This window comes from Bufo gargarizans, chromosome 1 (genome assembly GCF_014858855.1).
Source record: "Bufo gargarizans isolate SCDJY-AF-19 chromosome 1, ASM1485885v1, whole genome shotgun sequence".
In the NCBI taxonomy this organism is placed as follows: Eukaryota; Metazoa; Chordata; class Amphibia; order Anura; family Bufonidae; genus Bufo; species Bufo gargarizans.
This window is the reverse complement of record NC_058080.1, coordinates 543,632,941-543,646,082: the sequence shown is the minus strand read 5'-3', so window position 1 is coordinate 543,646,082 and position 13,142 is coordinate 543,632,941. Positions and strand designations below refer to the sequence as shown.

Sequence of the window (13,142 nt, the reverse complement as noted above, 5' to 3'; positions counted from 1 at the left end):
AGTAGCCACTGTAAGGGATCGCCTCTTATTTGGGGGTCATTCTCACAGATATGACTTTAGGACACCATTTTTCAGGTCCAAACCGTGCATTTATTGTGCACACTCCAACCAATACAGGTTATCATGAAGTCGCAGCTTCACCTAACACATGTGACATCCACATAAAATAATAAACACTTGCCCAGCTAGGCTCTAACACACACAGAGTTTCCTGACTCACCTAAGTCCTTGTTCACACCCTGTGAACACAGGCGGCTTTCTCAGCCAATGTCCCACAGCCTCCTGGCTGTACAGAGCACAGAACGCCCACTGCCTCCAGTCCAGTGTCTCAGCACACATGGGGAATAGTGGTCTCTCAGCCCTCCTGGCTTGGACAACACAGAGCCTCCAGGCCTCTGTCCACAGGCAACACCTCCCCTTCCTTACTGACACCCTGGGAGGTGCTTTGTGCCAGCCTGATTACTTCCAGCTGGTCTCACCTGTGGTGGAATAGGGGTGTGGACTGAACTATCCACCCCTTCCTTGCCTCTAACCTGCGTGAGACCTGTCACTGTCTCACATATCCCCCCCCCCCCCTTTGTTCAAGCCCGTGAGGGTGAACACCTGCATAACCACGGGAGGCTGGTGAGAGGGCATCCACCTGGCCTGGACGTGGGGAACAGCCACCCACCCTGCTCTTTGGCTGCTCCCAATAAGAACCGGCCCAGATTGGCTTTACAGCCACACTAAGTAACAGTGTCAGCGAGCACTAGCTGCCGCTGACACAGAAAATTACCGGTTCTTATTTCACCGAGGCCAGGAACCTCGGTGACACGTACCTTCCCTTTGTTCTGCCAGACCCACGCCAGCAGAGCTTGGTTTATCACCAAAACCAACATCTTGCCTAACCGAAACTGCCTAAAGGCCTCATGTGCCCATCTCATGACCAGATACTCTTTTCCTACTTTTTCTCCGAGTGATAATGATGTGCTGTCGTATATTTTGATCTCTCTCTCTCTCTCTCTCTCTTTTTAGATCCTCTGGCTCCTGTACATGCGCCTCACGTCCTTTCTTGGACTGCTGCAGCTCTTGCCTGAACTGTTCCCAGTCATGGTCATATCCCGACACTTTCTCCTTTGCTTTGCAGGGCTCCTTCAGCAGAGCATGCTTGCCCCTACTTTCTTCTTTTACGTGCATCTGGGTCACTTCTTCCTTCTTTCCAGCAGTAGTTACCCCAGCTACTATGGCAGTTTTAAAGACCTCTGCTTCTTTAGCAGCTTTTTCCACTTCGGCCGCGGCTCCCTTTGGCTTAATTTTGGTCTCTGTAGCACCTGGGGACTTCACGTCAACCAACACATCGGCCTTAACTTTTTCAGTCTTTGTCTTCTTGAAGTCTCCAGTCTCTTTGACCACCTTCTCATCCTTCTCAGACATGGCACCATACACTTGCCCTGTTAACCCCTCCCCCTCTTTCTCATTGAGGCAGGAGGCACCAGGGTCTTCAGCAGGCTCCTCGTCTTCTGTCATTTTCTCCAGAGGCTTACCCAGGACACTGTTCTCCTTTTGTGGAGGAGTCAGGAGATACAGCCCATCGTAATAGCCCGGATCCGAAAACTGATCGTTCACCTCCTTGTACTTCTTCCCTAGCAGCCTGCTGGCTATTTGGAAGGCCCTGTATGCAGAGGGGACGTCTTCCAGGCCTAGGTTACACGCTACCACTGGTCTGTGGTCTTCGGCATCCACATCAGCCCCATCAACTGGTTTAGCAGAAGCATCTTCCATCTTCTCTGCCACAGCCAGCACCACAGTGCCACCCTCTCCAGTCCCATTTTTAACAGGCTCTGGCTTCTTGACGTCTTCCAGAGAACTCTCCTCTTCAGGTTTCTCCAACTCATCTTTTAAGCTCATGAGATTTTCCGTCTCTGCTCTGAGTTGCTTGTTCACCCTCTCCAATTCAGCATGCTCCTCAAGCGCTTCTTCCAGGGCTCTAGCCAATGAGAGGGCCTTGGTCTCCTTTTCCCAAGCATCAGTCTCTGTTTGGTCACGTTTTTCACCATATCGAGCCGAGATGTATTTCTCTTCAGCTAGGAGCCAGTCACACTTCTCCTGTTTCTCCAGGCGCTGAACCACTAACTCCATGTTTTTCAGCAGTTTCTTTTCAGCTTTTTGCACAAGCTTGTGGGAAGTGCCCCGCTTTTGGGCCTCCGGTTCCAGCTGCTCCTTGCTCGGCTCTGCTGCAGCAGATGTAGGAGTATCACCATTCTCTTTCTGGCTCTCCTTCTTTGCCCTTTCTGAAACCTTCTTCAGTTGCTCTGTGAAGACAGCTAGTCCCGTCTCTAACATTTCTAGGGAGCGTGAGGAGAGAGAGAGATCATCCTCCTGTTTGCAGCTGTACTGTCGTGTCAGGTCACCTACAACTGTCTGGATATGGGCTTCAAACCTTAGGCTGATGTCACTCGACTTAATTCTCATCTCGTCAGATATAACTGTCTGGTCGCTACTAGTAACCACCTTTGTTTCACAGGACCTTGACATGGTAGCTTCACTCTCTGAGTTGCTATCGGTCACAGCACATACGTCACCTATACTGCTCGTGTCATTATTAATTCTGATCTCTAGGGGCACCGATGAGCTAATCCCCACCTGGGACACTTCCTTAGTAACCGACCAACATTGTGGAGACTGCATTTCCACCTCTGGTACGTGCGGTACACCCTCTAACCCGATCATATTTTCCTGCACCTTCAAACACCGAGCTGGAGCTGGGGTTTGCTCCACACTACTTATATGCATGTCTTCAAACCTTTTGATTAAAGGGATTCTGTCACCTCCCCTCAGCCAAAAAACGATTTAAAAGCAGCCATGCAGCACAGCTTACCTGGATTAAGCTGTGCTCTTTTATCTTGAAATCCGTCCAGCAGTTACTGCAAAAAACGACTTTGATCGATATGTAAATGTGTCCTGAAGGTGCCCAGAGGGGCGTTTTTTTCTTCTTAGTGGGCCCAGTACCGCCCCTCTTTCAGTGCCCAGCCCGCCTTCCTTGTACTTTCTAACCGCCGCCCCCAGCCTGCCACAGCCTCCCCTCCCTCTCCTCCCCCTCCCTCACGCCAAACGAAGTCTCGCACAGGCGCAGTACCCACTGAGGGCTGCGCCTGTGCGATCATCAGGAGACTGAGGGCGGCAGCTTCATCTTCGTCACTGGGCATGCGCCGAGCCCAGTGACGTCCGATGTTAGCTCTTTCCCTCAGTCAGCCTGGTAGGAAGCGGAGAGGATTGCCGATCGGCTGCTGCACCCTGCGGTTTCTCCAGTCTGCCTGCCACAGTGAAGACGGCCAGCGATTTCTTTCCCCACCCTCCCTTCAGGAAAGAAATAAGTATTTGTTGGGGCGAATTAGGTATTATTATATTAAGTAAAGCTTTACTGAATTTATACATTTTCACTGAGCAAAAACAAATACTTATTTCTTTCCTGAAGGGAGGGTGGGGAAAGAAATCGCTGGCCGTCTTCACTGTGGCAGGCAGACTGGAGAAACCGCAGGGTGCAGCAGCCGATCGGCAATCCTCTCCGCTTCCTACCAGGCTGACTGAGGGAAAGAGCTAACATCGGACGTCACTGGGCTCGGCGCATGCCCAGTGACGAAGATGAAGCTGCCGCCCTCAGTCTCCTGATGATCGCACAGGCGCAGCCCTCAGTGGGTACTGCGCCTGTGCGAGACTTCGTTTGGCGTGAGGGAGGGGGAGGAGAGGGAGGGGAGGCTGTGGCAGGCTGGGGGCGGCGGTTAGAAAGTACAAGGAAGGCGGGCTGGGCACTGAAAGAGGGGCGGTACTGGGCCCACTAAGAAGAAAAAAACGCCCCTCTGGGCACCTTCAGGACACATTTACATATCGATCAAAGTCGTTTTTTGCAGTAACTGCTGGACGGATTTCAAGATAAAAGAGCACAGCTTAATCCAGGTAAGCTGTGCTGCATGGCTGCTTTTAAATCGTTTTTTGGCTGAGGGGAGGTGACAGAATCCCTTTAAGTCATATCGCGCTTCATGAAACATAGCAGATGCCGAAAATAAAGTTTCATCATCATTTACATTTTTACCACCAGGGGGCGTGTCTCCCCTGACCACAACCTGCAACGGAAAAGATATATCTCTGTCACCACATATTTCATATGACATCACATTTTCCTTATGCCTTTCCGCACTTTGCACTTGACCAGCACCATTGTTTCCAATGGTCAATATTCTTTCCCCATGCAGGTCAAAGTGCAGCTCCCTTAGATCCTCACTTAAAGGGACAGGTACAGGTTCTGCAGGAGTTTCGTCACTATCTGCAGAAGTGTCTACCTTACCCCACAGCAACAAACAGATATCATGGCCCAATACTCCCTCATGCATGATCGTATCTGTAACATCAAATTCATAAGTCCCTGTTCTCATTGGAGTCTCACGCTCAGTGAAAATCAGCGGATAGTCCTTATCCGCATGACTGTCCAGCACCTTTAATATTTTACCAGCCTCAGGTTTCAATATTGTGCTACCTCTTACCCGGGCTAGCATGGGAACCCGGATCCTTGTCATCCCAAAACTAGCTTTGGTCATGGGCAACTGAGGTAACACAGAAACCTTCTCCTCTGAAGATTTCTGCGAGGGAGCAATCACAGCAGGCTTATCCGCCTGTTCAGACACTGCTTTTTTCACATTGTCACATATTTTTGTAGCAGTTTCTCGACTGGGTGTCTTACCCCATACCGGCCCAACAGGTAGCAACTGCCGCCGATTCACTGTAATGGGGTCTGCCACACAATCAACAAAAACGTTCTTACCCCCTGATGCCACGGGTTTGTCAGTCTTGGGAGCCGAGGACATTCCAGGGACATCTCTACCGAGATCATCATCCTTCTTCCGGACTTTGGAAGACTGCCCCTGGTTCCTGGTACCACGATCACCTGCAGACTCCGTGATGTAACCGTTGCTACTGGAAACGCCCTGGCCTTGAATCCAGACTTTTCCTGGACGGTCATTCCAGCAGCACCCTTTAGAATCTTGTGCACAGTCGCAGAGAAGATATGTACTCCTGAGAACTGCACCGCTCTCCACCTCTTTGTCTTCCCGAAGGTTGCCCTTGGCAACGGCATGTCTTTGCTTTTTATCAGGAACTCCGCTCCACAACTGCCCAAACAATGGAAAGTCCTTGCCCAGTACAAATTCCACTTCCAGTGTCTCACATTTTAACAGCTCCCATTGCACAGAGCCATAGTCCGTCACAAAGGTCAGTGACACTGTAGTTTTTGTTACAAAGTCCAGAATTTCAGGCAGGACCAGAGACACTTGCTGGCGGGAGTCTAGAATGACCCCCAGCGGGATTCCCCCCATCACTAAATCGCAGGATTTCTCCCACGGGCTATACCATTTTGCAGCCATTTCCACTGATCAGTCTCTTGTACTGGGCTTCTGGCCCTTTAAATCCTGCACTGTTTGCGCCACAGGAAAAAAAAAAAAAACAATGTCCAGATTAACACCAGCAGTCCCTGCTCCTGCAAACTAGAAGGCTTCCAGCACTTTCACTTCTCAGCAGAGACACCTGCCCGCATCCGACACCAATTGTTAAGGGATCGCCTCTTATTTGGGGGTCATTCTCACAGATACGACTTTAGGACACCAGGTTTCAGGTCCAAACCGTGCATTTATTGTGCACACTCCAACCAATACAGGTTATCATGAAGTCGCAGCTTCACCTAACACATGTGACATCCACATAAAATAATAAACACTTGCCCGGCTAGGCTCTAACTGTGGTGGAATAGGGGTGTGGACCGAACTATCCACCCCTTCCTTGCCTCTAACCTGCGTGAGACCTTTCACTGTCTCACACCACCTTTTGCTTTGATTACTGCTTTGCACACTCTTGGCATTCTCTTGATGAGCTTCAAGAGGTAGTCACCTGAAATGGTTTTCACTTCACATGTGTGCCCTGGTTTAATAATTGGGATTTATTGCCTTATAAATGGGGTTGGGACTATCAGTTGCGTTGTGAAGTCAGGTGGATACACAGCTGATAGTCCTACTGAATAGACTGTTAGAATTTGTATTATGGCAAGAAAAAAAAGCAGCTAAGTAAAGAAAAACGAGTGGCCATCATTACTTTAAGAAATGAAGGTCAGTCAGTCCGAAAAATTGGGAAAACGTTGAAAGTGTCCCCAAGTAAGGAAGACCAAGAGTCACCTCTGCTGCGGAGGATAAGTTCATCCGAGTCACCAGCCTCAGAAATCGCAGGTTAACAGCAGCTCAGATTAGAGACCAGGTAAATGCCACACAGAGTTCTAGCAGCAGACACATCTCTAGAACAACTGTTAAGAGGAGACTGTGAATCAGGCCTTCATGGTAGAATATCTGCTAGGAAACCACTGCTAATGACAGGCAACAAGCAGAAGAGACTTGTTTGGGCTAAAGAACACAAGGAATGGACATTAGACCAGTGGAAATCTGTGCTTTGGTCTGATGAGTCCAAATTTGAGATCTTTGGTTCCAACCACCGTATCTTTGTGCTACGCAGAAAAGGTGAACGGATGGAATCTACATGCCTGGTTCCCACCGTGAAGCATGGAGGAAGAGGTGTGATGGTGTGGGGGTGCTTTGCTGGTGACACTGTTGGGGATTTATTCAAAATTGAAGGCATACTGAACCAGCATGGCTACCACAGCATCTTGCAGCGGCATGCTATTCCATCCGGTTTGCGTTTAGTTGGACCATCATTTATTTTTCAACAGGACAATGACCCCAAACACACCTCCAGGCTGTGTACGGGCTATTTGACCATGAGGGAGAGTGATGGGGTGCTGCGCCAGATGACCTGGCCTCCACAGTCACCGGACCTGAACCCAATCGGGATGGTTTGGGGTGAGCTGGACCGCAGAGTGAAGGCAAAAGGGCCAACAAGTGCTAAGCATCTCTGGGAACTCCTTCAAGACTGTTGGAAGACCATTTCAGGTGACTACCTCTTCAAGCTCATCAAGAGAATGCCAAGAGTGTGCAAAGCAGTAATCAAAGCAAAAGGTGGCTACTTTGAAGAACCTAGAATATGATATATTTTCAGTTGTTTCACACTTTTTTGTTATGTATATAATTCCACATGTGTTAATTCATAGTTTTGATGCCTTCAGTGTGAATCTACAATTTTCATAGTCATGAAAATAAAGAAAACTCTTTGAATGAGAAGGTGTGTCCAAACTTTTGGTCTGTACTATATATATATATATATATATATATATATATATATATTAGTGACACAGTGAGGGGTTTTGTCTGGGAAGGCAGGTATTTGTTTGCAACGTTTGTAATGTTTCTGTGTGTTGTTAAAAGATAGATATCGACAGTATCCCCCATAACAGTGAGCTCCACAGCAGCCTGCCCCCTTAACAGTAACATCCACAGTGAACGTCCCTTTAACAGTGACCTCCACAGTGCCCGCCCCTTTAACAGTGAGCTCCACAGCAGCTGTCCTTTTAATAGTGGCCCCTGCCCCTTAACAGTGACCTCCACAGCAGCTGCCCCGTTAATAGTGGCCTCTGCCCCCTTAACAGTGACACAGCACCATTCCCCTTTAAGGCTAGGGCTACATGGCGACATTTTGTCGCACAACAATTTTTATAATGATAGGATCTGCAGAAACAGTCTGCAGAAACGAGACAATGGCAGCTCTCAGGGCTGCAGGGGGTCGGAAAAACCTACCTGTTCCTGTAGGAAAGATGGCTGCCTGCCATGCAGAGCAGCCATCGTACCCCGGTCATCGAGCGATTTCGCTCAGGGACCGGGTGTATACAGCGCCGTAGCTGTACGGCACTGGGATTTCTGACCTACTTTCCAGCACATGTACGGCGCTGGTATCCTACGGATTAAAGCACTAGCACTGTGACACAAGCAGAGAAATACAATTTTTTTTTTTTTTAGAATTTTATTTAATTACATCTTACATATTAAATACATTTCCATAAAGTTTTTACACACAAAAGGAAATTAACCTCCTTCATTGTTCCTGCCAGAAGTAGGCTCCTTACATTTGGAGGTGCAGTGCATTGTGCAGTCCATCTTCTTCCTGCTAGTTATGCCTAACAGAAGCACAGTATAGATGCTGGAGTACTGAGTGTGAAATGTAAAAGAAAAAGTATGCTGGCAATGCTGTTTATTTGTTAGGTAAAATAATATCTGCATTTCAGTTAATAAATATGAATATTTTGTGCTCCCTAGCCCAGGGCCACTTCAGCGAAATAACACGCTCAGTTCTGGGAACTCAGCATTAACATATATTGCACTTTAGTCTTACAAACAGAACAGTCTCGTGATTCAGCTACAAATGTATTATGGACAGAAGGAACTCAACAAACCAGTGCAAAAATTGGCTAAATTGTCGCCACAATGTAATCCGATTGACTCTTATCACCTCCCAAGTCACAATATCTGCAGATTTCACACTTGCTGCAATCCCCCTAACCTGTAGATTTACAGTGTGCAGAGACACGGGACTAAAGATCACTACACACACGGGAAGGATGCACTGATCAGGAGGAGATCAGTAAGGGATGTCATTTTGATAGTACTGGATCATGTCATACGTTCTGCTCCTGTGGGATAGAAGTACAGAGATGATGAGCAAGCCGAAGGAGAAAAAACAGAAGCAAAACTCAACTCTGCTTAGCCATTATCAATCCTAAAACCCACTTAATATATTGCGGGACTGATGTAAAGGTGAAGTAGAGATTTCTTGTGCAGATTTAACCTCTAGATGACTTGCATTGTAATAGCAGAGCTCAAGCAGGAGTCTGTACAGGACATGCAGCGTACTAGATGGGCACTGCCGCTATGCCCATAAAATCGGGAGCAGGACCACAGGTGTAATAAACAGACGTGGTCCCGCTCAATCTACATCGCTCAGAGAAACCTATGATCTATGTAGTTTAACTCTTGGTAGGCAACGATCAAAGAAGGCTGCAGTATACCAGGCAATGGAAGGATCCCCTTTGACTGCAGTACGGCGATTACCTATGACGCAATTAATACCCATTGATAGTCTACTAAGGACCCTAAGGCTGTCTGTTTGTGATGCATGTTATTAAGGCATATGTATATATGCAAGTAAATTATTATAAAAAAAACAAAAATTGTAGTACAAATAAATTAACATAAATGAATTACAAAAAAAAACAATACAAAAAAAATTCATGGTCTTAAAATCTAAATATGTAAAAAAAATAAAAATAAAGTATTGCTTAGATGGCTTCACACCTTCGGCTTTCATTCACCTTGCTGGGCTTTTCGAGTGTGTGGAGTACAGAGCCATAGGAAATATATTGGATTTGTACTCCTCACGCTCGAAAAGCTGAGCAGGACAGTTAAAAGCAGAAGTCTGCCCCTTCGTGTTTTCAACAAAGGTTTAGTTACCCTTTAAAGGTCAAACATGGCCTTGCTTTTGATGCTGCTAAAAAGCGAAAAGGATGATAAAAACTTCTTAATATAAGAATATCTTTTGATGAATATTCTGTAACATGGCTCATACAGCTGATTGTTTAATAAATAACTTCAAATATTAAAATCAAATAACACTTTTATTCCAAGATTCCGAATTCAGTTTCCCTCCAGGTCCCCTGTTCCCTCTTGCCAGTGGCTGTCACTAATAAGAATTCTCACAGCTGCCACTAGAGGGAGCGAACTGCATACCTGCATTTATACCGTCCGAATTGACAAACTGAACCTCTAATATAGACAGACAGACAGAATAAGATTATCCACTGGATGAGGAAATCTGGAAAGGAATATATCCAACCTGTTGCTGAGGAAGCAGTTTTGAATTATCTTCAGGATGAAATTTGCTGCCTCTTTCTCGGTCATATTAGGACTAAACCTGTGCCTGTGTAATAAAATACAGCCAAGATGAGTGACTAGATGAGAAACAGAAAAATCAACTGCTTCTCTAGAATATGCACTAGTAACTTACTTCAGCAATTTTATTGTCTGCCCACGGAAGCAAGGAAGCCCTGTGTCCAACATGAGTGTGACCAGAGATACTACAGCATCCATGTAAGGCCTGTTGTACAAATACGGAATGGATAATACAATTAAGAAAAACATCAGTCTGTTCTGCAGCCTTCACTGCATTAGCTTTCCTGCAAGGCAGAGTTACCAACCGTCTGTAAATTTACTGCAAAAAAAAACATTTTTTCTGCTGTCCATAGTATATGACAGAAAATACGCTGTCACGGATTTTATTTTAAAGTTTGCACTACACATGTGTGACGTGCGCGGTTTGCAAACTAGACCAGGAGGGAGGGGACGTCACAGAAGATCAGTCAGTCCACTCCAGGCATGGAAATTATACAAGTGGTATCATGGACATAAAAAATGGAGACAAATTTTAAGTGAAACTTTTTGCCTGATCGTAAATAATACAGGATCTGATTGCCAAATTTATGAAATTTTACATAACGTATAGTCCCAGATATGTAAAATTTGAAAGATGATAGAGAAGGGAGAACAAGTCGTAAAGTATTATATGAAATATATTTCCCAATAAGCATTATGTGAAAGGCAAACACAAAGATTTTTGTCTTATTCCCTGACTTTTTCCAGGGGTACCTGAAGCTAAAGGTCAAAATGCGTGGTGCATCAATGTCTGAGGTGGAAGCCTCTGCCTGTGTGATTAGCATCAAGTCTAATATTTGGACTTGTCTATAATATTGGCCAAACCCCTACATATCTAGTAATCAAGAAAGTCTGATCATTTAGCACTTGCTTCTAGCAAAGAACTGAAATATGTTCACATTTGCGTCTGAGGCCCTGTCAGGTCATCAAAGCTGTAAGATTTGATGGGAGGAAGAGAGCTGGAATCAATCACATTCTGTCTGGTTTCAAGTTACAAAAAAAGAAGAAGGAAGATTGCAGTCTAACATATCCCTCACCTGACAGCCAGGTAGCCACGTACACACATCTCCATGAACCACTTGAAAGGTGTAGCTTCCATTTTGCGCCCCATGATCATCACCATCTCATCAGTTAACTTTATATCCGGTTCCCAGCCCAGATTGCCCCCAGGGGAGCTCTCAAACATAAATCCGAAATCTGAAAATAAACATGTACATTGAACAATTGAAAATGTCAGGCAAGAAGAAGCCATATACATACAGGACAGTCCAACTTTTAGTCAACTTAGATCATTGGCCCACGTGTACTAAAACTGTCTAAAAGTAAGACCGTGTAAAAGTCTTAAAGTGTGCCAGATTTATCACAGTGTCTGTCCGATGCTGGATATTAACTCTGGCGCACCTTAAGGCCTGGTTCAGACCTGAGCGTGTTACAGCGCGTTCCTACGCACTGTAAAACGCTCAACAGGCGAAAACCCATGTTTCCCTATGGGCATGGTTCTCACCTGCGGGTTTTACAGCGCGTACGAACGCGCTGTAAAATGCCCTAAGCCCAAAGAAGTACAGGAGCTTCTTTGGGGCGTATTGTCGCGCGTTCGCGCCCATAGACTTCAGCGGGAACGCTCTCCTCTGTACATAACCACACAGGAAAGGGTGATGGTGCTCCGCAGGAAGTCTCTTTCATTGGACACCCCAGTGTAGACATGGCTGTTTTTCATTGGACGCCTCTGTGGTCAATCGCAAGAACGAGTGTACGATGCGCATTTCCTATTTCCCAAAACGCGCTGTAATACGCCCTGAAAACGTCCGACAAAAACGCGTGTATCAAATACGCTCAAGTGTGAACCCAGGCTAAGACTGTCTAGACTACGTTTACACTGCCTATTTGCTGGCTTAGAATACTCCAGAGTTTTGGAGCACAGAGACACATTTAAGCCTTGTTCTTTCTTTGAAAGCCATGTATGTGTGGCAAATTCTGTAGAGACAAGGCGTGGCTGAAAGAAGTCGTCATGGCGTTCTGGGTTGAACGGAGATGAGAAAAGAGAACTTCTACATCTTAAGGAGATGTCACTAAATAGGTATGTAGTCCTTTATTATTCTCCTGTATGTTTGGCAGCACTGAAAAACCAGGCAGCATGCTGAAGTTAGGGCTGGCTCAGTGTTGTGGCCTGCATTCACCTCCTCAGCCCCCTCCTCCATATCTTAATTGGAGACAACTGGAGAAGAAGGAGGAGCAAGTAGCTTCTGTGGAGGTATTTGGCTCTGCTGGGGCGATATTTTGTGCTGCACTGTGGTACTTGGTTCTGCTGGGGCAGTATATTGTTCTGCACTGTGATGTTTGGTTCTGCTGGGGTGACATTGTGTGCTACACTATGGTATTTCTGGCCTGTCTACTTGTGTAGACCCCAATCCTAACCCTTCAACATTGGGCCACGTAAAGTTTTTTTTTTCCAGGGCCACTTTAAGTTCCCAGTCTGCCCCTGATGATGGCTGTATAAATCTGTGCAAGAGAAGAAATGGGGAGGAGTATAAGTTTATCATGGAACTGAGGAGAAGAACGCAAGAAGAAAAAAATAAAAGAATAAGTAAATAGAGAAGTGGCTGAATGAAGACGAGGTATTGGGACACTGATGTGAAACAGGAACACGCAGGAGAAGCTACAAATTACCACATGCAGGCTCCCTCTGTGTATTAACTATGGAGAAGACGAATGCTTGGGCAAAGGGTTTTTCAGACCAGACTGGTATTTTGAAGAAAGAAGAGGGAAAACAGGCAATTAGGTTACTGGCCGCACTAACCAATATGAATGATGTGCCCCTCCTTATCCAGCATGATGTTGCCATTGTGTCTATCTTTAATTTGAAGCAAGAACAGCAAAAGGCTGTAGGCCGCCATACTCCGAATAAAATTATATCGAGCCTGTCAAGAAAGAAGAACAAGAATATGGGAAAAATGTATAATATTACTTAACAAATGATGATGCAGAATTAAAATCCAATTAAATACATAGAAGAGTCAATAGTAAGGCCACAAACATAAGATAGCTGCCAGCTGAAAGCCAGGTTAGGCTTCTTTCACACTAGCTATAGGCTCGTCTGCCAGGCTGCTCAGGCAGGGGAACAGCCTGCCAGATCTGTACTAACGCTTGCACACGTGTGCTGCCCCCATTCACTATAATGTTTGTCGTGCTGCGGCCGCATCTCCTGCTGTCCCCATTAAAGTGAATGGGGCCGGGGCGGACTTCTGGCAGCACATGTGT

General features: G+C 46.1%; 1 protein-coding gene across 2 annotated transcripts in view; it reads right to left on the bottom strand.

The window, feature by feature from the left end:
* Positions 1-7,903: 7,903 nt before the first annotated feature.
* The window catches only part of PI4KA (phosphatidylinositol 4-kinase alpha), a 162,055-nt gene continuing 156,816 nt past the window's right edge, over positions 7,904-13,142 (bottom strand). For both annotated transcript variants that reach the window (XM_044275544.1, XM_044275545.1), the window contains 5 exons: positions 12,682-12,802; positions 10,922-11,081; positions 9,961-10,050; positions 9,790-9,873; positions 7,904-8,590 (listed from right to left, as the gene is read on the bottom strand). In XM_044275544.1, coding sequence (XP_044131479.1) covers positions 8,539-8,590; positions 9,790-9,873; positions 9,961-10,050; positions 10,922-11,081; positions 12,682-12,802 — 507 coding nt within the window. In that variant the 3' untranslated portion in view covers positions 7,904-8,538. The remainder of the gene's footprint in view (positions 8,591-9,789; positions 9,874-9,960; positions 10,051-10,921; positions 11,082-12,681; positions 12,803-13,142) is intronic.